This window comes from Garra rufa, chromosome 23, assembly GCF_049309525.1.
Source record: "Garra rufa chromosome 23, GarRuf1.0, whole genome shotgun sequence".
Lineage (NCBI taxonomy): Eukaryota > Metazoa > Chordata > Actinopteri > Cypriniformes > Cyprinidae > Garra > Garra rufa.
In genome coordinates, this window is record NC_133383.1 from 17,306,941 (window position 1) to 17,331,213 (window position 24,273).

General features: G+C 35.3%; 1 protein-coding gene across 5 annotated transcripts in view; it reads right to left on the minus strand.

The window, feature by feature from the left end:
• The window catches only part of dlg2 (discs, large homolog 2 (Drosophila)), a 259,268-nt gene that overhangs the window by 81,047 nt on the left and 153,948 nt on the right, over positions 1 to 24,273 (minus strand). For all 5 annotated transcript variants that reach the window (XM_073829906.1, XM_073829904.1, XM_073829905.1 and 2 more), the window contains exons 4-10: positions 23,042 to 23,095; positions 13,384 to 13,434; positions 9,383 to 9,507; positions 3,745 to 3,914; positions 2,896 to 3,032; positions 1,112 to 1,256; positions 837 to 1,002 (exon numbers count right to left, since the gene is read on the minus strand). In XM_073829906.1, the coding sequence (XP_073686007.1) occupies positions 837 to 1,002; positions 1,112 to 1,256; positions 2,896 to 3,032; positions 3,745 to 3,914; positions 9,383 to 9,507; positions 13,384 to 13,434; positions 23,042 to 23,095 (848 nt within the window). The remainder of the gene's footprint in view (positions 1 to 836; positions 1,003 to 1,111; positions 1,257 to 2,895; positions 3,033 to 3,744; positions 3,915 to 9,382; positions 9,508 to 13,383; positions 13,435 to 23,041; positions 23,096 to 24,273) is intronic.

The following is a 24,273-nucleotide window of genomic DNA, read 5'->3' on the forward strand; positions in this document are numbered from 1 at the left end:
TTTTCTGCCAGCTCGGTCTCTGTGAACTTGCCTTACAGACATGAAAAATATATCTATAAAGAGCAAAATGTCTACTTTCAAAAGAAACAATTCAAATGGAAAGCAAATATTCTCAGATTACGTAATCCATATGTAACACACATACAGGCGCATCCAAAACTGCGGAGTCAGTGTTGCTGACTTCATCTCTTAAGACGAAAACAAAGAAAGCACTAGTTTATCAATACATTTTTTTAAATGTTAATGTCCTTACTGTTTTTCCCTGACACATTCATAATCATATACTTCTTGAGTGTTTAGGCTTTGTAGGAAATTAAATCATTAATTATTAAAATTAAATAAAATAAAAAATCATCATTATTTTGATTTAAATGATTTATTAATAAATGTCCGATCGCTTAAAATGAACGACTACTAGTCGACCAGACAAATCTTTAGTTGAGGGCAGTCCTACAAAAAAATGTGCGAAAATAGTAAATAATTATTATCTGATAATCTGCCACTGTAATCATAATTTGTGTGAAAAGAAAAAAAACTGGAAACTGCAGTGAATTGTATATAGAGGCACGTTTTCACCAACAAATTAGGTAGAGCCTTTCTTGTTCTGCACATTTACAACAAACACAGACCACTAAAAATCCAGGAACATAAAAACAGCATAGAACTAACAGGACAGGAGGGAGTAAAGGATGGGACAGTAAATCCCAAAACAATCCCATCACTATGTGTGATGCCACTGCTTGATTGTCTTTCGGATTTCCACGGGACACATGGGGAAAAGGGGCTACACAGTCTACCTGTGGGCAGTGGCGTCTGGTAGAAAGGGAGGGAATTACCGTAGGAAGGAAAAACCATCCAACCTGTTAATGTCCTCTTCCCCCAGCAAGTGCTTGGGCAGGGGGGAATATCGGCCGGGGGAGATGGGCGGAAGACTGGACTTATATTCCAGAGTGCCGTTATTACCGGGGGAAGAGATATGATTTTCCATAGCGGGTGAGAATGCTGTAGAGAGACAAAGAGAGAGTGTTTATGTTACACAACTGGCTAACGTTTACATTTCAAGGCATATGTATTACATAAATGAAGGGTAAATGTGGTAAGAATCACTCACAGTGTGTGATATCAGGTGGCCCATAGGGGTCTGAGAGATAGACACTAGTGGGTTTCCCAACCTTTAGGTATACCACATCTGACGTGTTCTTCAATATGGCCACTGCTTCTTCATGGGTCACCTCTTCGAGAGTGTAGTTATTCACCTGGGTGAAAGAGGAAACAAGCGAAATGTGTTAAGCGGGCAATCCAGGGTTACATAAACAGTTACGCTCTAGTGGTCAATGGCGAATCAGAGCTGCCAAATGTGTCCTGCCCAGTGGATTACACACAGCACTGATCTTGCTAATTAAATCAAACTCAGTCTTAAAGCGTTTAACAACCCCCCTGGATTAAAAGCAACGGAGTTTGACACTGACACTAGAGCGAAACTTCAGAAATGTAATCAGCCAACTATGGATGCAGCTTTATTTCCCAAAGATCTTTAAGGGGTTCTACCATGCATTTGGACAGTGATATTTTGTTTTTATTTGGTATGAAACATTCAAAATTTGCCACAAACTCATGCCACTGGTTGAGCTAATTTGAGCCATTTTTTGGCACATTTGTGGTGAAAATAAACTTACTAATGGACAGAGAGATAGGAGAAAGTATTTCAAACATCGAAAACATCACACACAGAAGACTTAACATAAAATGTCATTAAAAAATAAATAAATAAATAAATACTGGGAAAACCTGAGACTAAATTCAAATAAAAAATAAATAAATTTAAAAAGCCACAAATTAATTTTAGTTCTGAAATAAAATAAAAAGAATCATTTTAGTTAAGATACATGGTATTTTAGCTGAGAAATTTATGAAACTAAAAATACAAAAACTAAAAAAACTAGATTAAATTAAAAAGACAAAATTAAACCAAACTGAAATTACATTAAAATAATAAAATAAAATAATTTAAAATAGCCACAAATTAATTTTTAGTTCTGAAACATGGTATTTTAGATGATAAATTTAATATGATTAGATTCTAATTAACTTAAATGAGTGCATTAACTCTTGCAGCCTAAAAATGAAACGAAAATACAAAAAACTGAACTAAATGAAATAATAATAAAAAAAAAACTGAAAAGACGAAATAAAACAAAATAATTCAAAACATATATAATTTTAGTTCTGATGCATGGTATTTTAGATGAGAAGTTTAGTATAATTAGATTCTAATTAACTTAAATGAACTCATAAATAATAAAAACGGTGTTGCCACAAGCAAACCAGCCAGTAAAACTGCGACATGTTACATATGCAGGGCCCTATGATTTCCGCATTGTGGAAAACGCGGACGGAATCACGGAAATCCAGTCATAAAAACAGAATTTACAGTTTAACTGATTTTGCGACACTGTTACTGCTGCGAGATCCAGTGGGAAGCGTTCAAATTTGCTGCACAATGAATACGGTTGCTGCGAGATCGAGTGAGAATCTTTTAAATTTTGCCCAGAATTCTCTGTTATAAACAGCGCTGATGTATGTCAGAAAACCAGAAGTAGTAATGCTAACTATAAAAATACTGTCAAATGTATGTCAGATAATAAAAATATTCTAGTTCACTGTATATATTTGTTCATGTTTTATTAAGAGATAAGTCTGAAGCACACCATAAATCGGACAATACCCTGAACCCAGGTATCGGAATGGTTATTAGAAAGGAAAAAAGGGTATTGGAACATCTCTAATTAACTCTGGCAGCTTTAAAATGAAACGAAAAATACAAAAACTAAATTAAATTAAAAAGACAAAACTAAACTAAAGTGAAACAAAATAAAAGAGGTCAATGAGCCATACCATAAGCAGTCTGTCTCCAACTTGTAACCGTCCGTCCTTCTGTGCAGCTCCTCCATCAATGATTTTAGTGACATAAATGCTGTTATCACCCGGGATGTGCTGGTTTCCCACACCACCTGCAATACTGAAGCCGAGCCCTATGGGATTTTAAGAAAGGACAAATCAAAAGTGTTAGCTGCTTCCCCAGAGATGCAGTGACAACAAACTACAGCTAATTTATCATACCTATGTCATTCCCTCACACAGACCTGACTTCTAGTAATAAACAGTACTCAAAAGTCTCTCAGAGCAGAAAGTGTACACTTTCCTCAAGCATAAACTACTCCCTTTAGTTTCCTAGAGGAGAAAACAAGTGTCGTACTGAGTGTGTCAATGGTGTTTTGGATTTGAGTAGTCTACGGTGCCCGAAGCTCTTCCTCCAGATTTGTGCAAGTGCTATGTGCTGTGTGTGTGTATATATGTGTGATGCATCTTCCTCTATGTGCTCTGAATAATGCATCAAAGCTGTGTCTTTCTCAGGATATAGTTCTGTTTATTGCGCCGCCCAGACAACAACCAGCAAAAAAGGACGTGATAACGCTGGGGCTCAGTGGAGTTTCAAATCTTGATTTGTTTTCCATTTATCTTCGCACCCTAGATATGAATGTGTACATGAGTAATAGCCTATTTTCTTTTATAACAGCAGAAATACTGGGTGCAAACTAGGAATGTGCCAAACTATGAACAAACAAAACTCAAGTAAAAACGACTTTTAGCAGAGTAGCCAACCACCGTGACACTTTCCTAATGGAAACGGTGACAAGCAGCTCAGGTAACAGATGGGTTTTACGGTAATTGTAAATTTGAAACCTTTTGGTCCTTTTATGAGTTTGATTTCGGTGACGGTTTCCAGCATCGGTCTCCTCCTGCGCACATAGAGCCTCACAATCGATCCGGCCGCTTTCAAAGCCTCCACCGCCTTACTGTGAGACACCTCCGAGACATCTGCGTCGTTCACACGCAAAATACAGTCATTTACTCTGTGGAGAGAAATAAGAGCGAGGAGTGAGTTTTCTGGAGTCCTCAATGCGTGGTAAGCCTCCTGCAGAGAGTTCCAGATCACGGCAGCCTGTGGTCCAAGGACAGCTGCCTCCTGGGGCATGCTCACATAGAGCAGCTGAGACCCAGCAAACAAACAAACACACTCACACACACACACACACACACAGTATATGCAATATATACACAATTGATTCAATATATATATATATATATATAGCTGAAAATTGTTCTACAACTCAATTTAGTCAGTTTAACATGATGCCTATGGCAACCTATAGTGGCAATATAAATAGAAAACTGATATCACAAATTTAGAGAGAGAGAGAGAGAGAGAGAGAGTCTTTATATATAAACAAGTCTTTTCTACTCATCATTAAAATTACAGAAAAAATGGTAATATTGAAAATATTATTGCAATTTAAAATAAACTTCTGAACAGCAGTGTATGTATATGTATATATATTAATAAGAACTATTATAGTATATAAATGACATGAAAACAAAACACAAACACATTATCTAATATGATTTATTAATTTTTAATATTAAATATATTTACTTTATTATGTTTATTATTTAATGTTAGCATTTTTATTGTGTACAACACATATGTTTTAATCATTTAATCATATACGGTGACCATAAGGGTACATCTTTTTAAATTGAAATGTATACATTATCTGACAGCTGAGGTGTCTATGATAATGATTTTTTCTAAATCTATAATTTTGACCCCTACAATGCATTTTTGGCTATTGCTACAAATATACCTGTGCTACTTAAGACTGGTTTTGTGGTCCAGGGTCACATATATAAGAATGTATATGTGTGTATTCTAAGTAAGTAAGTAAGTAAGTAAGTAAGTAAATAAATAAAGAAATAAAAATGTTTCCTTCAAGCATTAGTAGAAGTATTAAAATTGCAAAGACACACAGAAATATTGGAGAGAAAAAAACCAGCAAAAACTAATAAAAATGACACAAGTTTATAACAAATACAAAAAAACTCAAATTAAAATGTTTTATAAATAAAAGTTTATATATAATTGGTCATTCAAAATAAAACTAAAATAACACACAAACAAATATGACTTCTTTATTTTTTAGATTAACCATATTTACTTTATTATGATTTCTTTTTCACATTTATATGTTTTAATCATTTAATCATACACTACCAGTCAAAAGTTTTTGAACAGTAAGATTTTTAATGTTTTTAAGAATTCTCTTCTGCTCACCAAGCCTGCATTTATTTGATCCAAAATACAGCAAAAGCAGTAATAATATAGTGAAATATTTTACTATTTAAAATAACTACTTTCTATTTAAATATATTTTAAAATGTAATTTATTTCTGTGATCAAAGCAAATTTTTTCAGCATCATTACTCCAGTCTTCAGTGTCGCACAAACCTTAAGAAATCATTCTAGTATGCTGAATTGCTGTTCAAGAAACATTTTCATTATTATTATAAATCAATATTTAAGACAGTTGAGTAATTTTTTTCAAAGTTCTTTGATAAATAGAAAGATGCAATGATAAGCATTTATCTGAAATAAAAAGCTTTTGTACCAATATACACTATAACGTTCAAAAGCTTGGAGTCAGTTTTTTTTATCTTTTATGGCAACGAAATTATAGAAATTAATACTTTTATTTAGCAAGGATGCTTTAAATTGATCAAAAGCGATGCTACAGACATGTAAAATGTTACAAAAGGTTTCTATTTCAGATAAACGCTGGTCTGCTGAACTTTCTATTCATCAAAGAAACCTGAAAAAAAATTCTACTCAGCTGTTTTCAACATAATTATAATCAAATCAGGATATTAGAATGATTTCTGAAGGATCATGTGACTGGAGTAATGATGCTAAAAAGTATACATTTTATATTCAATTAAAAATATATATTTAAATAGAAAACAGTTATTTGAATAGTAAAAATATTTCAAATTTTCCTGTTTTGCTGTAATTTGGATCAAATAAATGCAGGCTTGGTGAGCAGAAAAGACTTCTTTAAAAAACAATAAAAGTCTTACTGTTCAAAAACTTTTGACTGGTAGTGTGTATCTATGCCTAGAAGTGTCTTATTCCTGTCACTGATCCATGTCCAGCTCTATAAAGTCTAATCATACAAGTATTATAACCTCAGAATCTCAACTTCCTGTTCCTTTGCGCCTCCAATCTTTAAAGCCTTCATGATTTATCCAGAGACTGTTCCGCTTCCAACACTCCCAAAGTCAAACAAGGGTAGAGCAGAAAAAAAAACTCCATACACAATGTAATTGCTTCTCTAAATGCTGTTCACCTCCAACTCACGATAAATCTATCACGGCTTCTTGGCGAGCGTTCAAAGTGTCGTATTCTTTTAAAAGAGCGAATGCAGAATATGGGCTGAACGGGAAGGGGAATGGAAAGAGAAAGAGAAAGAGAGAGAAAGACTCTTGCTGCTATAAGACAGATTACTGAACGTTAAAAGTGGAGCAACTTGCCCAGAGAGAACAAGCAAGAGGAGGATTGGTGATGCTCCAAGCCCTGACAGACCTGATTGAGAATGAGAGGATAAAAGAAAACAGCCAAGTCATGGAGCAGAGCAGGGTGAAAGGCTCAGACGGTGCTGCCACATGCAGCTGCTGTTCGGAGCGCCGCACACGCATGCATACAAAACACAGGAAGGTCTGCTATCTCTCCAGCACAATCTAATTACGCTTCCCTCTAATAAAACAACCCTCTCAATCAACTCCTGATCGGCCCTGACATGAATTTCAAACACATCCAGCCAGGAATAGAAACTCTAAGGCTCACCAATATCAATTAAACCTTCAACCTCTTCACAAATAGCTAGAGGAACATCTTCCTCTGCTCAAAGAATGCTCTTTCATAGATCAGGAGACTTGAATTGAGTTCTGCTGTATTATTGAATAATCAACTTTCTACTAAATTCCTTGGGAGACATAAAAATAGAAATAAATGAGATAATTGTTTGCATACAGCAAGAGTGTATAGTACAGATAATTTGGTATTTGTGGAGTGAAAAATAATTATAATCATCAAAACTTTTGATTGCAAACGTAGCCAATTGTCGAAACATAAACATATCTTCTTCTAAGTTTCTTTAAAACTAAATTCTCACAAAATCAAGAACAGTTTTTTTTAAATCTCAAATATTTACATAAAATGTATAATGCATACTTGTTTGTTTTTACCCTGTGGAAGATTGACACGCTCTGAAAGTGATTTGGTCAGGTCTATTCGTTATACCCACACACGTCACCTCAGACCTCGCAGATGGTAAATTTTTTAAAGTACCTCGCGGTCAGAGTGTGTGGCAGTCAGCAGAAAACTTCAGGTACTTCAGCTCTCCAGAGAGACATTAGGACTGTGATAAACAGCCCAGTTTCAATCATTTACAGCAGCGAGAGGCAAACGGGGGGAAGGAAAAGAGCGAGGGAGGAAGAGAGAAAGAGATTGCCTCTGCGAAGGCAGAGTAATAAGTGAGATCATTATGTTTTGAAAAAGAAAATTACCTAGTGATCTACTGAATTTATCTCCATCTTAGTAAGAAAGACAGTATTATTTCCTCTGACAATCCATCAATTCATCATAATATTTAAAGGGATAGTTCACCCAAAAATGAAAATTCTGTCATTAATTACTCACCTTCATACCGTTCCAAACCCGTAAGACCTTTGTTCATCTTTGGAACACCAATTAAGATAGAGTTGTTGTTCGAGATGATGAGATTTTGCAAGCTCTCGGATTTCATTAAAAATATCCTAATTTGTGTTCTGAAGTGGAACAGAAGTCTTTCAGGTTTGGAACGACATGATGGTGAGTAATTAATGTCAGAATTTTCATTTTTGGGTAAACTATCCCTTTAAAATCAACTCATCACTTTCATAATGGACATAAAATATAGGCTGAAAAAAGTCTAAGATCAGTATTTGCATGGCATACACTCCAAAAGGGTTTTTTCTGCAGAAATGCCATAGTAGAACCTTTTTGGGTTCTTAAAAGAAACACTTTTTTCTTAGCGTGAAGGACATTTTAATAGTCGAAAGAAGAACCTTTTTTCACTAAGAAGTTTTTTGTACAATGGAAAGGTTTAATGAATGTTAAAGTTTTTTATGGAACCATAGATGGTTTCTTAGAAGAGGAAAGTCAATTTTTTTAAAATATAAATTTATATACACTGTCGTTCAAAGGTTTGGGACCAGTAAGATTTTTAATGTTTTGTTCTTTTTTTTTGTTTCTTATGCTCATCAAGAAAAAACTGTAATATTGTGAAAAATTATTTTAAATGTATTTTAATGTTTTAATGTAATATTGTGAAAAAATATTTTAATGTAAAATAACTGTTTTCCATGTGAATATATTTTAAAATGTGTGTTTATTTCTGTGATGAAAATCTGAATTTTCAGCATCATTACTCCAGTCTTCAGTGTCACATAATCCTTCAGAAATCATTCTAATATAACGATTTATTATCAATGTTGAAAACAGCTGAGCTGCTTAATATTTTGTTGGAACCTGTGATACTTCTATCAGAATTCTTTATTAAATAAATAAATATATAAAGTTAAAAAGAAATAAATTGTTTAAAATAGTTTTCTTTTATAACAAAATAAACTACCATTTAAAAAAAGTTGGTTGTCAGTAAAGTTTTATTCTTTCTTTTTTTAAAGAAATTAATACTTTTATTCACTAAGGATGTGTTAAATTGATAAAAAGTGATAGCAAAGACTTCTACAGTATTTGGAATAAATGCTGTTATTTTTAACGTTTTATTCTTCTATTAGAATGATTTTTGAAGGATCATGTGACACTGAAAGGTGGAGTAATGGCTGATGAAAACTCAGCTTTGTATATATTATATTTTAAAATACAGTATAGTAAAATAGAAAAACCCTGGACCACAAAACCAGTCTTAAGCAGCACAGGTATATTTGTAGCAATAGCCAAAAATACATTGTATGGGTCAAAATCATTAAGATATTAAGTAAAGATCATGTTCCATGAAGATATTTTGTACATTTCCTACTGTAAATATATCAAAACTTAATTTTTGATTAGTAATATGCATTGCTAAGAACTTAATTTGGACAACTTTACAGGTGATTTTTTCAATATAATAATTTTTGTGCACCCTTAGATTCCAGATTTTTCAAATAGCTGTATCTTGACCAAATAGTGTCCTATCCTAACAAACCATACATCAATGGAAAGCTTATTTATTCAGCTGATGATAAATAAATACATCAGATGATGTATAAATCTCAATTTCAAAAAATTGACCCAAAGAATTGGTCCAGGGTCACACACACACACACACACACACACACACACACACACACACACACACACACACGTATATATATAGAAGCATTAAAACTTGTATGTAATGCAACTAATGCATGCACACAAGTGTGATACGAAACACCGACCCACCTGAGTCTGCCATCTTCAGCTGCCGCTCCTCCAGGGATGATCTTTGTGATGAAGATCCCAGGATCATCGCCGATGTGAGGGTTATCTGTACCACCTGCTATACTAAACCCCAACCCTGAGTTACCCTAAGGAAACACAAACAGAGGAATATATGAAAGATGGATTGGCCGTTTATTAGACCTTTCCCTCAGTAAAAAGAGCCTGAATAAAAGAACCACAACAGAATGAACAAAAAGAGAGAAGCGTAACATTATTTTTGTAGAAGGTGCACTTTGCTAACCATGACTCATCAGTGTTTACAGTTTGGCACGGCATGCGCCTCTGAGCAGCACAAACTCACAAATCAAAACCTGTCACAACCGTGGGCCAGAGCCACATTTAACATCTCGGAGACATAAATAGACTAACAGGCTAATATTTTGAAGTGACGTGTTTATGATGGGGTGCTGCCTTGGTATAATACACAGGCTTTTAAGCTTTAAACAAAGTGGATCGTGAGGAGAATTAATCTTTGCTGATCAGAGATGTTCCCTGGCTATGTTGAGAGGCTGTATCAGCAACAGCAAAGGCACGAAGGGGCAAAACCCAAACTTTAGCATCAAGGTGGAGAGATGGTTTTAAAGTGAAAGAAAGAGAGAGAAATGGGTGACAATAACAGATCAGGCCCCTAGCAGCAGAGTTATCGCCTTGGCTTGTATCCAATTTTCTAGCTTGTAATCTCAGTTGAGTCTGCAGAAACCCCTGAATATACACTCTCAGCCTCCTGGCTCCAGGGTCGGACAAATCTGCGCTCCCTCTGGTCTAGTTGACCTTTGCTATTGTCCGTGCTCTGTGTCTAGTCATGTGGATCCGATTGCAGCTGCCAGAACGTCATCTGCAGCCGTCTAATTCTCTCTCTCGCTTTCTCTCTCTCACACTGCCTCTACTGTGCACCCCAGGCTTTCACTTGCAAATAAAGCACATACAGTGGGCCACTTAAGAGGGTTCTGTGATATGTGTCTAAATTCAGCTTCAGTAATGCTTTCTAAATAATTTGGATATATAATGCATTATAAAAGGTGTTCTTACTTTTATAACAATGCATTCATAAATATGTATGGGCCATATGTATGCAAACTGTATGATATTCAAGGTACACATTTCTAGCAATTGCGCAGTTAAATCTCATATTGAATTTTCAGAAAGTTTTGGAATATTTGTCCTCTCCCCAAATTTGTCACTACCAAAACACAGTAATATATAATTTAATAAGAAGGGTTCCATTGACCTATTAAGATTTTGCTTATATCTACCTTGTAAATATATTTTTTCAGATATATTTTTTTTGCATACTAAAACACTAATAAAACACACTATAAGTACAAAAAATTTGCATACCCGTACTAAATTTTTGTTTATTTCCCTTAAACAAAGGACTATGTGTTCCCTTTTGATGTGACTGTTACGGTAGTGACAATTTTGGATACTTTTGAGCCCAGCTCAAACATGCTAATCAGCACATGGTTAGCTAGCACAATTCTAAACAGTTGTACACACATACAAACTGAATTTTATAGAATAACACCCAAAAAAGTCTGCTTAAAAGTAAAGGTGTTTGGTAGTGACGTTCCTTAAAGTTACAAACAGATTTTCAGACGTTTGAACACATTTACCTCAAAATGGGACCTATCTACTCAGCATGTAGCTATGAGAGAGAGATATGAATATTTCCTGATCATAAACGTAGGGGTGTAGTTAAAATCAGTCTCAGCCAATTGACTAAAACATACACTGTTTCGGTAGTGACATGAAAATGCGGGAAAACTTTTTTACATAAAGTTTCAAAATTTACAAAGAAATCTAAAATATTTTTACAAAATCAAAAAGATATTTTAAAAAACAACAATGGAAAAAAAAATGCAAAAAATATTTCAATACCATTTTCATAAGTTGAAATGTAGGGGTTAGGGTTCGGGACAGCCACCTCCCAAATTAAAGTACCAAATAAATAATGATTTTATATATACCGTCAAGCCCGAAATTCTGACTTAAAGATACTTTTATTCAACCAGCAAGGTTTTTTTGACCGGAAATGACACAGGCTTCTCCCAAAAGATAATAATACGATGTACAAGAGGCATCATTGTGGAAAAAAATATTTCTCAGCTTTTATTTACATTTGAACAAAAAGTGGCATGTCATACCCTTTGCAAACTGTCACAGTCTATGGGAAAATCCAAAGTTCTATACCATTCCAAATAGTCCAAGCTGTTCTAAAGCATCCTAATTACCCTGATTCATTGGGAACAGCTGTATTAATCAACTCAACAGGTGAAAAACAGAAGTTCTCTGCTGTTGGTTTGTGGACAGTCATGGCTGAGGCAAAGGAGCTCACTGAGGACCTGCGGCTGCGCATTGTGGCTGCTCACAAGTCAGGAAAGGGCTATAAGACCATATCTAAATGTTTTGAAGTTGCAGTGGCTACAGTGCAAAGTATTATTAAAAAATAGAAGACATTCCGCACTGTGAAAAATCTCAGAGGACGTGGTCGGAAGCCAAAAGTGACACCTGTGCTGGCCAGGAGGATAGTGAGAGAAGTAAAAAAAGAATCCAATGATCACCACCAAGGCCATCCTGATGAATCTGGGCTCTGCTGGTGGCAACATCTCAAGGCAGACAGTCCAATGGAAACTGCACACGCCGGGTTCCACGGACGCAGACCAAGGAGGATACCACTTCTCCAGATAAGGCACACAAAAGCCCGCTTGGCCTTTGCAAATGCTCATCTTGGCAAAGAAGAAGATTTCTGGTCTTCTGTTTTATGGTCAGATGAAACAAAAATTTAATTGTTTGGCCACAATGATGTAGCCTTCATTTGGCGTAAAAAAAAAGGACACCCTAAGAACACCATCCCCACTGTCAAATTGGTGGTGGAAACCTAATGTTTTGGGTTTTTTTTTTTTAGCCGGTGGACCAGGGAACCTAATTACAGTAAATGGCACCACGAAAAAGGAGCAATACATCAAAATTCTCAACAACAACATCAGGCAGTCTCCAGTGAAACTTGGCCTTGGGCGCCAGTGGACAGCATGATAACAACCCAAAACACACAGCAAAAGTTCTGAAGAAATGGTTAGCAGACAAAAACATTAACGTTTTGCAGTGGCCCAGCCAGTCCTGACTTAAATCCAATTGAGAATCTGTGAAGGGAGCTAAAGATCAGGGTGATGGCAATGAGACCCTCCAACCTGAAACAGTTGGAGCTCATCGCTAAAGATGAATGGGCAAAAATACTGTTTTGCGTTTGATTACTGTAATAGCCCATAAAGGCTTTTCTATTGATTATTGAGAAGGGTATGAATAATTTTGGACATGCCATTTTTTGTTCAAATGTAAATAAAAGATTAGTAATATTTTTTTCCACAATGATGCCTCTTGTACATTGTTATTCTATCTTCTGGGAGATGTCATTTGTATTTAAAAAAAACTTGCTGGTTGAATAAAAGTAACTTTAACTCAGAATTTGCCAGGGGTATGAAAAATTTCGGGCTTGACTGTGTGTGTATGTATATATATATATTTATATATATATATGTATTAAGCTTACTGATATTTAAAATATTATGGGTTTCAATAGGTAATAGAAGGATCTTAGTAAACATCTAAGATTTGAATAGTTAAATGCTTTTAAATGTGTTTTCTGGTTGTGGAACAGCAGTATGCACCTATTCCGAATGGCCCATATACAGTAATGTAATCAGGTGCCTTTCCACACAATGACTAGACAAATATAAAAAGCAAACATCATTAAATCAAATGATCTCACATTACTAATCACAGGCTAAGCTCGTTCTGTGACTGGTCGTGTTTTCTGGTTATGTTTCAATATCATATTCACAATCCAAGCTGTGAATGATTACATTATCAGGTGGAAGAATCCACACAGGCATAAAACATGACATGTGCTCAACTCTACGTATCTACGGCTGTGTACTGTGAGAGAGAAAGAAACAGACACTTACCCGCTCTAATGTAATCTCTTCGAATTCATATTCAATTTCTGTCCCATTTACCTATTGGAGAGAGAAAAAACAAAATCCTATTAGATGTGTTTGCAGATGCAATTCAAAGAGGGCATTAATCTTTTAACCGTCACATTAAATATCTAACTGCGATGCCACAATGGCACCCTAAACCGGAAGCAGCCAAATGATGTGGAAAGAGGTTTATAACAGTTCAAAACATTTTGCGGGAGCTTAAGGACTAAATTGAAACAGATGTGATAAAGGATAAGTCAAATAAGCATTCAACTCATTCTCCTTGAATGAAACAGAAGTGTGGTTTTCATATATCTTCAGCAGACATTGAGCCTCATATCTATTCAACTCACTGCATTAGCTGTAATTGTCTAAATCTGAGTCCGGACACTAAAATCCATAATCATTTACCTGCTTCTACAATGGGACCAGGCCTCTGGCTCAAGCAGCCATTTGGAGGTGAATTCATACTGAACACACTGCTAGAAATGGCACTGAAAGACAACTAATCCAATTTCAAGTTCAATTTCAAATGAGGGTCATCTTCGTGCTTGATTGGAGACATTCATCTTAATTATTCTTTAATAAGTGAAGCAAATGTAATGGCTGTAAGGCGCTCTAATACATGCTAAGGAGCTTTTCAAGCAGCATGGCTGCTCTCACGTTTATAATTTAAGCATATAAACATGCTCTACCTTTGACTGCTTTAGATTAATTATAATATATTACTAAAATAACTATGGAAGAAATGCATAGCTTTTATTTATTATGTGCATGTTTATGATGTTTTACAACTATTCATTTTCTGTGATAACCAGCATCATTTCACAGGTGCTGTCCATAGAGTGTTGTGAACAAGGACATTTTATATTGAAGTGCCTCGATAATGAGGCAGCTTTGGCATTTACAGTGAGAGTGCATGTTTCACATTTTGACTTTTTCTTTTTTTTTATACTGAGGGGAGTATTTCAGACAGCTGGAGAAAGAGAAACAGTCATTCATGGCTAATTGAAACCCAGTGAACAAGCTAATTTATGCCTCAGCCACCTCAGCTGTTCAACAGGGAGAAAGAAAGAGAGACAGACATTGCTGAATACTGTCTCACTGCTCTCCTCAGAGTGACATGACCTTTCATTTACAGCATCAGTTGGAAGCCTCTAGACTCCACCTGCTCTTAAACATGAGGACGAAACAGATGTCAAGAGCGCAGAGCTAAATCTCACTCCGCAACATTTCTCAGATGAATTAATTTGTTGAATTCTAGCTGACGTTCTTCAGTCATGCAGGAAGATTCTGTAACATATTTAGGCAGTTGGTCCAGAGTCAACACCAGGATGAATTACTTAAGGGGACATTTGGGATCTTGGATCGGGTACAAAGTGGACACATAACTGTAACTAAACGCTAAAATTATTGTGTCTCTCTTCTAGCATCAAAAGCATATGTATAACACTAAACTATGGAAGCCTGATTTTTTTTCTCACAATTGCAGGTTTACATCTTGCAAGTCTGACTTTTTTCCTCAGAATTGTGAGACATAAACTCGTAATTGTGAGTTATAAAGCCAGAATAGCAGGATATAAACTAACAATTCTGACCTTTTACTCAAAATTGTGAGATATAAACTCGCAATTCTGACTTTTTTTCTCTCGCAAATGCGAGTTTGTATATAACAACTCTTGAGTAAGAGAGTCAGAATTGCAAGAAAAAAGTCTAAATTGTAAAAAAAAGTCAGAATTGTAAGATATGAAGACGCAATTCTTTTTTTTTTTTCATATACTCTTAAAAATAAAGGTGCTTCACGATACCATTGAAGAACCCTTTTTTGTCTAAATGGTTCCATAAAGAAACTTTAACATCTGAAGAACCTTTAAAAGAAACCATCTTAAACCATTCTTAAAAGAAAAGGTCAGAATTGTGAGATACAAACTTGCATTTGTGAGAAAAAAAAAAATCAGAATTGCGAGTTTATATCTCACAATTCTGACTTTTTCCTCACAATTTTGACTTTTTTCCTTGCAATTCTGTCTCTTCTACTCAGAATTGTAAGATATAAACTCGTAATTCTGACTTTTTTCTCTCAAATGTGAGTTTTATCTCACAATTCTGAGTAAGAGAGTTCCTCAGAATTGTCAGTATTGTGAAAAAAAAAGTTAGAATCGCGAAGAAAAAGTCAGAACAGCGGGATATAAACTCGCAATTCTGACTTTTTTTTCTCACAAAATTTTGATATAAATTTGCAATTTCGAGTTATCAAGTCAGAACAGCGGGTTATAAACTCACAAATTCAAATGTGAGTTTGTATCACACAATTCTGACTTTTTCCATCACAATTTTGACTTTATTCTCACAATTCTGACTTTTTTCTCAGAATTGTGAGATATAAACTTACAATTCTGAGTAAGAGAGTCCGACTTGCGAAAAATGTCAGAATTGCGAGAAAAAGTCAGAACTGTGAGATATAAACTCGCAATTCTGACTTTTCTCACAAATGCAAGTTTGTATGTCACAATTCTCACCTTTTTCTCACAATTCTGGCTTTTTTTCTTTCAAAATTTTGATACAAATTTGCAATTGCAAGTTATAAAGTCAGAACAGCAGGATATAAACTCACAAATTCAAATGCGAGTTTGTATCACAGAATTCTGACTTTTTCATCATAATTTTGACTTTATTCTCACAATTCTGACTTTTTTCCTCAGAATTCTGAGATATAAACTCGCAGTTGCGAGTTATAAAGTCAGAATAGTGGGATATATACTCGCAATTGACTTTTTTCCTCAGGCTATTGCTACAAATATACCGTGCTACTTATGACTGGTTTTGTGGTCCAGGGTCACATATAGAAACTAGATGCTGACTATATTAGCACAGGAAACCCCAGAGAGCGCTACCAGCCAAGACGAACACCTATATCATGCTCTGCAACTATCTGAATATTTTCACAACTAATATAATGAAACAGTTTGGTCAAATACAATATCTGATGTGGCCATTTTATTTATTGTCTGAGCCAAAATGTTATTTATTCCCTGTGCACACAACTAATCAGAACGGCAAAAGCCAAGCTGCTTCTCCGCAGTTTCATCAGCACACGTATGTGAGTGAGAGCTCTTCAGAACACCCTGAATATGGCTAGAAACACAATCTCCCTAACTGATGGATGTGATAATTGATGGATGAGCATAAGAAACCAATAAGACAGAGTAAATGAGATCATTAACAACAGCAGCGCTCATCAGAACAGAACAGTACCCCTTATCAACCGACTTAAGACACTGATAATCATACGCACTTCATTTGGTTATTATGTTTGTAGAACTTTTCTTTAGGTCAAGAAAAACATGGCCTTTCCATCTTTCCCCTGAAGAAATGACCCAATTACTGGGCTTTGAGTGGCATTAGCATTCTGAGCCGCATGGTGTTGCAAATGTGAGACGCTGGGGACCGGGGGAGAGTGCAGCTGCAGAGGGGACGGTGGGAGGGGAGTTCACCATGCAGCATCCGGGCTGTAAAAGCTCACATTAAACTGGTGAGTCACCACAAATGTGGCACCAAACAAACTCGAATGTACGATGTGCCCGAGCGCGTTCATCCACACAGCTTGTGCAAACGGCGCAGAGCGGGTCATGTTTCCATGACGACTGTTTGACTACAATGCAGGAACTGGGCACTTTCAAGCAGCAGCTTTCCCTTTAGAGTTCTGACTGATGGGATGGCATATTTTCATGCCCATCGCAGTGATTAAACACGAAATATCCCTCGGGCCGCGACATAATAAGACTCGGTTTCCTCAAAACACACCCACGTGGACTAATTAGCACTACGAACTAACCACAGTTATTCCTGACAGCTAATGGAAACAAAGGCGCTGTTAAAAGTAGGCAGAAAGAGTCATTTTGCATAAGCTAGGCGGATGTTATTTAACAGCTACACTGACTCAGTAATGCTTTATTAATCCTGTCGCCCCCTTGATTATCTTTAGCGTTAGTTTTAGATGAGCTCTGTTACAAAGTGTGCACAGTGGAGGCTTCATAATTAACAGTACTTAACCAGAATTCTCACCAGGTCTAAAATTAGGCAACAGTGGGTTGAGATTTAAAGTGTAGTGCCTATTGAATATTCATTGTTTGTGCATATTTAAATCGCAATATATTAACTCGGTTCCATAATTAGTGAGCTGTATTTTCGTATGAGGGTGCAAAAAAAAAACCTATCAAAATATTGAGAAAATCGCCTTTAAAGTTGTCCAAATGAAGTTCTTAGCAATGCATATTAGTAATCAAAAATTAAGTTTCGTTATATTCACCATAGGAAATGTACAAAATATGTTTTCATGGAACATGATCTTTACTTAACATCTTAATGATTTTTGGCATCAAAGAAAAATCGATGATTTTGACCCATACAGTGTATTTTTGGCTATTGCTACAAATATATCCGTGCTAATTAAGACTGGTTTTGTAGCCTAGGGTCACATAATTTAATGTAATTTATTCCTGTCATGTCAAAATTGAATTTTTAACAGCCATTACTCAAACATTTCTTAATATTGTCAATGTTCATTATCAAAACAGTTGTGCTGCTTAATATTTTTGTGGAAATAGGATTCTTTGATGAATACAAAGTTCAACAGATAAGCATTTATTTGACAAATCATTCTTTTATAACATTATACATGTCTTCATTGTCACTTTTGATCTATGCAATGTATTCTTGCTAAAAACATTAAAGCCCATTTCTGCCACTGAATTAAAAAACGTTAATATAAATTTAAACATAAAATATAAACTCGCATTGCGAGTTATAAAGTCAGAATTGCAAGATATAAACTCGTAATTTCACTTTACTACTCGCAATTGCAAGTTTATATCTTGCAATTCTGACCTTTTGCTTAGAATTGTGATATATAAACTTGCAATTGTGAGTTATAATGTCCAATTTTGAAGCGAGTTTATATCTTTCAATTCTGACTTACCTCACAATTTCGAGATGAAAACTCACCAATTGTGAGAAAAAAGTGTGAGATAAAAAAAAAAAAAAATCGCAATTACCATTTTTTATTCAGTGGTGAAAACGGGTTTCCATAGAAAATAACAATAATTTCTTAAAAAAAAAAAAACTTATAAATTTGTGTATTATGGTAGTGTATTATGTCTAATATAAATGCTGCCTTAGATTTTATTCAAAACAAGTTATCTTACAAACTGTATCTTACATATAACTATGCATCTTTGTACCAATATCCTACGTTATATTTTCACAACCCGAGTATTTTGGAAAGACTATTTATTTCAATAGCTTTGCAACCTAGTCTACTGAATGTTTCTTTTCCATCAAATTAAACACGACATTTCCTCTGACTAAGGTCTGCTGCACTCCTTTATGTACCTTATAATGTCTGACAGCTTTACAAACTCTTGCATTTCGTCCACATCTTTCAGAAACATCAACAGATGGAGACATTTCTCGATTTTTTCCATGACTCCAAAGAAAAATCTGTATTTTAAGCTCAATTTTCAACTAGCCTTGACAATTCCTTGATAAACAGCACAAAGCCCACGTAGCATTTAACCTGAGGCAAATCTGCACTAAAGCAACCAAGGTTCCTTTTTAATAAAGTGAACAGATAATACTGGGTGAGTGAATGTGTGTGTGTGTGTGTGTGTGTGTGTGTGTGTGTGTGTGTGTGTAACTGTACTGCATCAATACATGCATAATGAGCTTGATTTGGTCCTTTCCCACTGGCTTTACTACAGCACCTTTCTCTTTTGTCTCAGGGGTCGAGTCTCCACAAAGATGACTTGATAACTGTTTTACAAGGTGATGATTTGTATGAGTGTGTATTATGTGAATTGTATGATGGTTAAAATAAAATAAAACAGCATATGGTAAATCCCAATGACACCATATCAAACATTAATATTGTACTAATGACTTTTCTCAAGTTCTCAGCAAAAAAAGAACAAGTGAATGTATCCTACTTTAGACACAAGTGTGTTTATAGGCAAACTTAAAGTGAACACCTGCTTTACTGGATCAATCCATCAGTGTTTTCTTTTCCCAGAACTCAATCTTCTCTTGCTTATTCCCTTGTATTAGGGTTATTATGAGAAGTTCTATCAGAGACAGATTGCTGCTTAAAGCAGCTCATAATCATTGTAATCTCACACATACTCTAACACATGTCCACAGTGGGTTTTAAACTGAGAACAGCAGGAAAAGCAGGGGAAAAAGCAATTAAACCGTCTTAACAGCATTAGGCGTGCTGCTGGATTCTGGATGTCATGGTCGATCTCGCGTTGTTGATGGAAGTGCAACGCTTTGACTAAAACACGGCACATCCACAGTCATCTGGATGAACCTGACGTTAATATTTCATTACTGAGACGCAGGCAGAGAAACAATCCTTAGTGAACGTGAAGGGTGTGCGTAAGATGGAAAATAAAACGGAGAATATTCTTCTAATGAAACAGAGCAAAAGAATGATATTTCTCCTGGGTGCAACAAAGGAAGAGATCTTTTTAATCTTCATTTAGTGTCACTGCCATTTAGGAGAAACAATTGAGTTATTAAAATGATCTTATTTGTAATAAAAAAACTCGTAATTCTGATTTTTTTTTTTTTACCTGCAAATGCGAGTTTGTATCTCGCAATTCTGATTTTATTACTCGCAATTGAGTTCATAAATCGCAATACAGATTTTTTTTCTCAGAATTGTGAAATATAAACTCACAATTGCAAGTTTGAAGGGAGTTTATATCTCACAATTCTGGCTTAATAACTTGTAATAGAAGAAAAGTCATAATTGCGATATATAAACTCGCAATTCTGAGAAAAAAGTCAGAATTGTGAGTTTATATCTCGCACTTCTGTCTTTATTTCTCAGAATTGCAACTTTTTTCTCAGATCTGCATGATTTAAACTTGTAATTGCGTGTTATAAAGTCAGAAATGCAAGATAAAAAAGTGAGAAGTGTGAGATATAAACTTGCAATTCAGACTTTTTTCTCAGAATTCTGTGATATAAACTTACAATTGTGAGAAATAATGTAAGAATTGCAAGATAAAAACTCACTATTCTAAACTTTTTTCCTTACAAATGCAAGTTTGTATCTGGCAATTCTGACTTTATTACTCACAATTGAGAGTTTACATCTTGCAATTCTGACTTTTTTTCTCAGAATTGTGAGATATAAACTCGCAATTGCACGTTATAATGTACGATTTTGAAGGGAGTTTATATCATACAGTTCTGACTTAACTCGCAATTGAAGAAAAGTCAAAATTGCGATATATAAACTTGCAATTCTGAGAAAAAGTCAGTTTATATCTCGCACTTCTGACTTTATTTCTCAGATTTGCAACTTTTTCTGCAGAATTGCATGATTTAAACTTGTAATCGCGAGTTATAAAGTCATAATTGCGAGATATAGTCACAATTCTGACTTTTTTCTCAGAATTCTGTGATATAAACTCACAATTGTGAGAAATAAAGTAAGAATATCTGAGAAAACTCTGAGTTTATATCTCACAGTTCTGACTTTTCTTCTTGCAATTTAGATTTTTTCTTAGAATTGTGACATAAATTCGCAATTGCGAATTATAATGCCTAATTTTGAAAGGAGTTTATATCTTACAATTCTGACATTATTTCTTGCAATTTTGATTTTTTCTTAGAATTGTGACATATAAACTCACAATTGCGAATTATAATGCCTAATTTTGAAGGGAGTTTATATCTCACAATTCTGACTTAAAGGCACAATATGTACGATTTTTTTATTACAATATCCAAAAACAATTGAACAGTGTTATATATTTTGCTGACTTGTGTACTTACTGTACATTATCCCAAATGTTTCGAAGAATGTTTAAATTCACAGAAATAAGCTATTTTAACTAGTGTAACGGACTGTGTCATTGCGTCGCCTGCCACTGACGTCATACATCCTCAATTTTGCTGTTTTTATTTTGTAGAAAACATGGAAACCCTAAATACACTTTGATGAGCGGAAGAAGCAGAAGCATTCAACTTTTAAGGTGTGTATCGCGCTTGTCCTTCATTAGGAATCGCTCCAGAGTCCTCGTTTTGCTTCCATGACTTTCAGCCCCACCCTGCTTCATACTCTACAGTGACCTTAATAAATATTTAATACATTAGCTCATCCATGAACATGATTTCTCCCGACGGAGTCTCGACGGATTGCATCCACTGTAGGGATGAAGACAACAACTCCCATGATTCCACACTCAATCACGGTGTTATCAATCTACACCTTTGTTTCTCTGTTTGTTTTAAATATGCGCCCTCTAGCGGCGAAAACTTAAATATTGTGCTGTTAATAAATCGCAATTGTGTTATAAAGTCAGAATTGTGAGATATAAACTCGCAATTCTGACTTTATTTCTCAGAATTGCGTGATATAAAACTGATATAAAAAAACAGAGCTCTTTTTAATCTTCAATTAATCTCACTGCCATTTAGGAAAAACAACTGAGTTGTTAAAATGATATAAATAATATCTGTGATTTATCTTTCTTATAGGTTGAACAAACAAGCTGAAGCAGAATAAAAAAAGAATGTTCTGAGTAGTTCATAAATATTTTGTTCATGGCTGGTCATTTCTGTACATGGTCAAATGACATCACTGCAAAAACAGGAAATCACGCAGACGATTATTTTGAACTTTGCAGGAGACAGACAAAACCCGTTTCAGCTGATTGAAGGTCAAGCTGTGTTGTTAGTGTGTCTGCGTCTGTGAACTCTATACACTTTGTGCAGAGTGCTTATCGCTTTGTGTTGGTGTCTGATTCAACACTGCTCTCCCCCTCTGTGTTCTTTCATTCAGTTCAGTCTCCTGTTCTGTCATATACCCAATTCATGATGTTTCTTCTACATTTATTATTAATCTAATCTAAAACCTAGCGAACAGGCAGCAGCTTTCTAAGGCAGCATTCTAACTGAAATGGAATCTCATAATTAAAGGGATTAAAGGGATAGTTCACCCAAAAATAAAAGTTCTGTCATTAATTACTCACCATGTCATTTCAAACCCATAAGAACTTCATCTTCAGAACACAATTGAAGACATTTTTGATGAAAATACGAGAGCTTTCTGACCCTGCATAGACAGCAACACAATTCCCAAAATCCATTAGAAGACGGACGACGAACAAAGGTCTTACGGATTTGGAACGACATAAGGGTCAGTAATTAATGACAAAATTTTCATTTTTGGGAGATCTATCACTTTAACTGGTTGGTTTATTTGATCCAAGACCCGTTTAAACCATTCATCAAACCTCTCATACACCCCACCAAAAAACAGTTGACTCCACACATTAATATTTCAAACCCATTAAAGAAAAGCCTGTGCTAATCTAAACCCGCCGATAATCACTGGCCTCTTTATCTGGGTAATTTATGAAAAGCCATCAATCATTGAATACTTTGATCGTATTTGCACAGCATGGAGAGTGATAAATGACACTAAATTTATGAAGAGCGAAAAAAAGAATGTCAAACTCATTCGCCACTCACTCTGCGTGGGCATTGATCTGATCAAGCGGGTGATCTGCAATGTCACGGCTGTGCATAATGTCATGAACATGCAATAAATAAATTAAAAATCCAAACTCACGTATGGTACAGATTCCAAAGTGTCCGTGTTGACAATAATTGGGGCAGGACTTGCCTGTGAAAAGAGAGAAAGGGAGGATGAGAGAGGATGGACGGAGAGGAAAACAGAAAGAGAAAGAGATAAAGATCAGAGTGGATTGGAGATGCGTGAACTGGCCTAGATTTATTAAGGGATACAGCAGAGCATGATGGGCACCGCTGAGCTCACAGATGCCATGATGAAGAACACAACTTCAAAACGACATTCGACAGAAACACCCACTGCAATGGAACACAATTTATTTACAGTACACTTACAAACAATCACACACACACACACACACACACACACACACACACACACACACACACACACACACACACACACACACACACACACACACACACACACACACACACACACACACACACAGATTGATTTGATGAATGATGCAAAAACATGACAAAATTTAGAAGTTTGTATGACATGAATGTTGAAATTCTTTCTGTCTCTCCCTGTTTCTCTCTGGTGCCATTTAGATAGTTTCTGATAACAACACAAAGTCAATTCATTTCACCCACACAGCAGCGAGGCCAGAAATCACGGTGGGTGGGCGTCTGTTCTGTACCTTCTCTGTAATTTCATCGAGTGTTGTGAAGTGTAACCCATTCATTTGCCTTTATTAGAAAATATTAGCTCATTTTACACAGCATAATGTACAGCTGAACAATTCACTGTGCAATAACTGCACACTTAAGGTACATTTTAACTGTATGGGTAATAATGATATCTGTGTTGCTGGAGGCAAGAATAAATGTAGTGAAATGCAGTACACACAAAACCTGACAAACACATTTTAAAGCTATGTATAAGAAATATGACGACATGCAGACAACTTTTTTTCTAATTAAAAACTATTAGTATTTGAATGAGCAAAAAAGCAGTGGACCAGAGACACTGTTGGCCTTATATGACCTCAAATATGAACTATTTGAACCAAATTCAGTGACAAAAGTGACACAAGACACAAAACAAGACATTTGTAATGTTACAAAAGATGTTCGTTTTAATAAACACTGTTCTTTTAATCTTTCTATTCATCAAAGAATACTAATTAAATCATATATCATGGTTAAAATGGTTCAATATTAAGCAGAACAATTGTTTTCATTTAAAGTTGCGAATTTAACCTTTCGCATTAATTGCGAATTTCAAGTGTTTTTTTTATATATGTATTATACAAATAAATATAT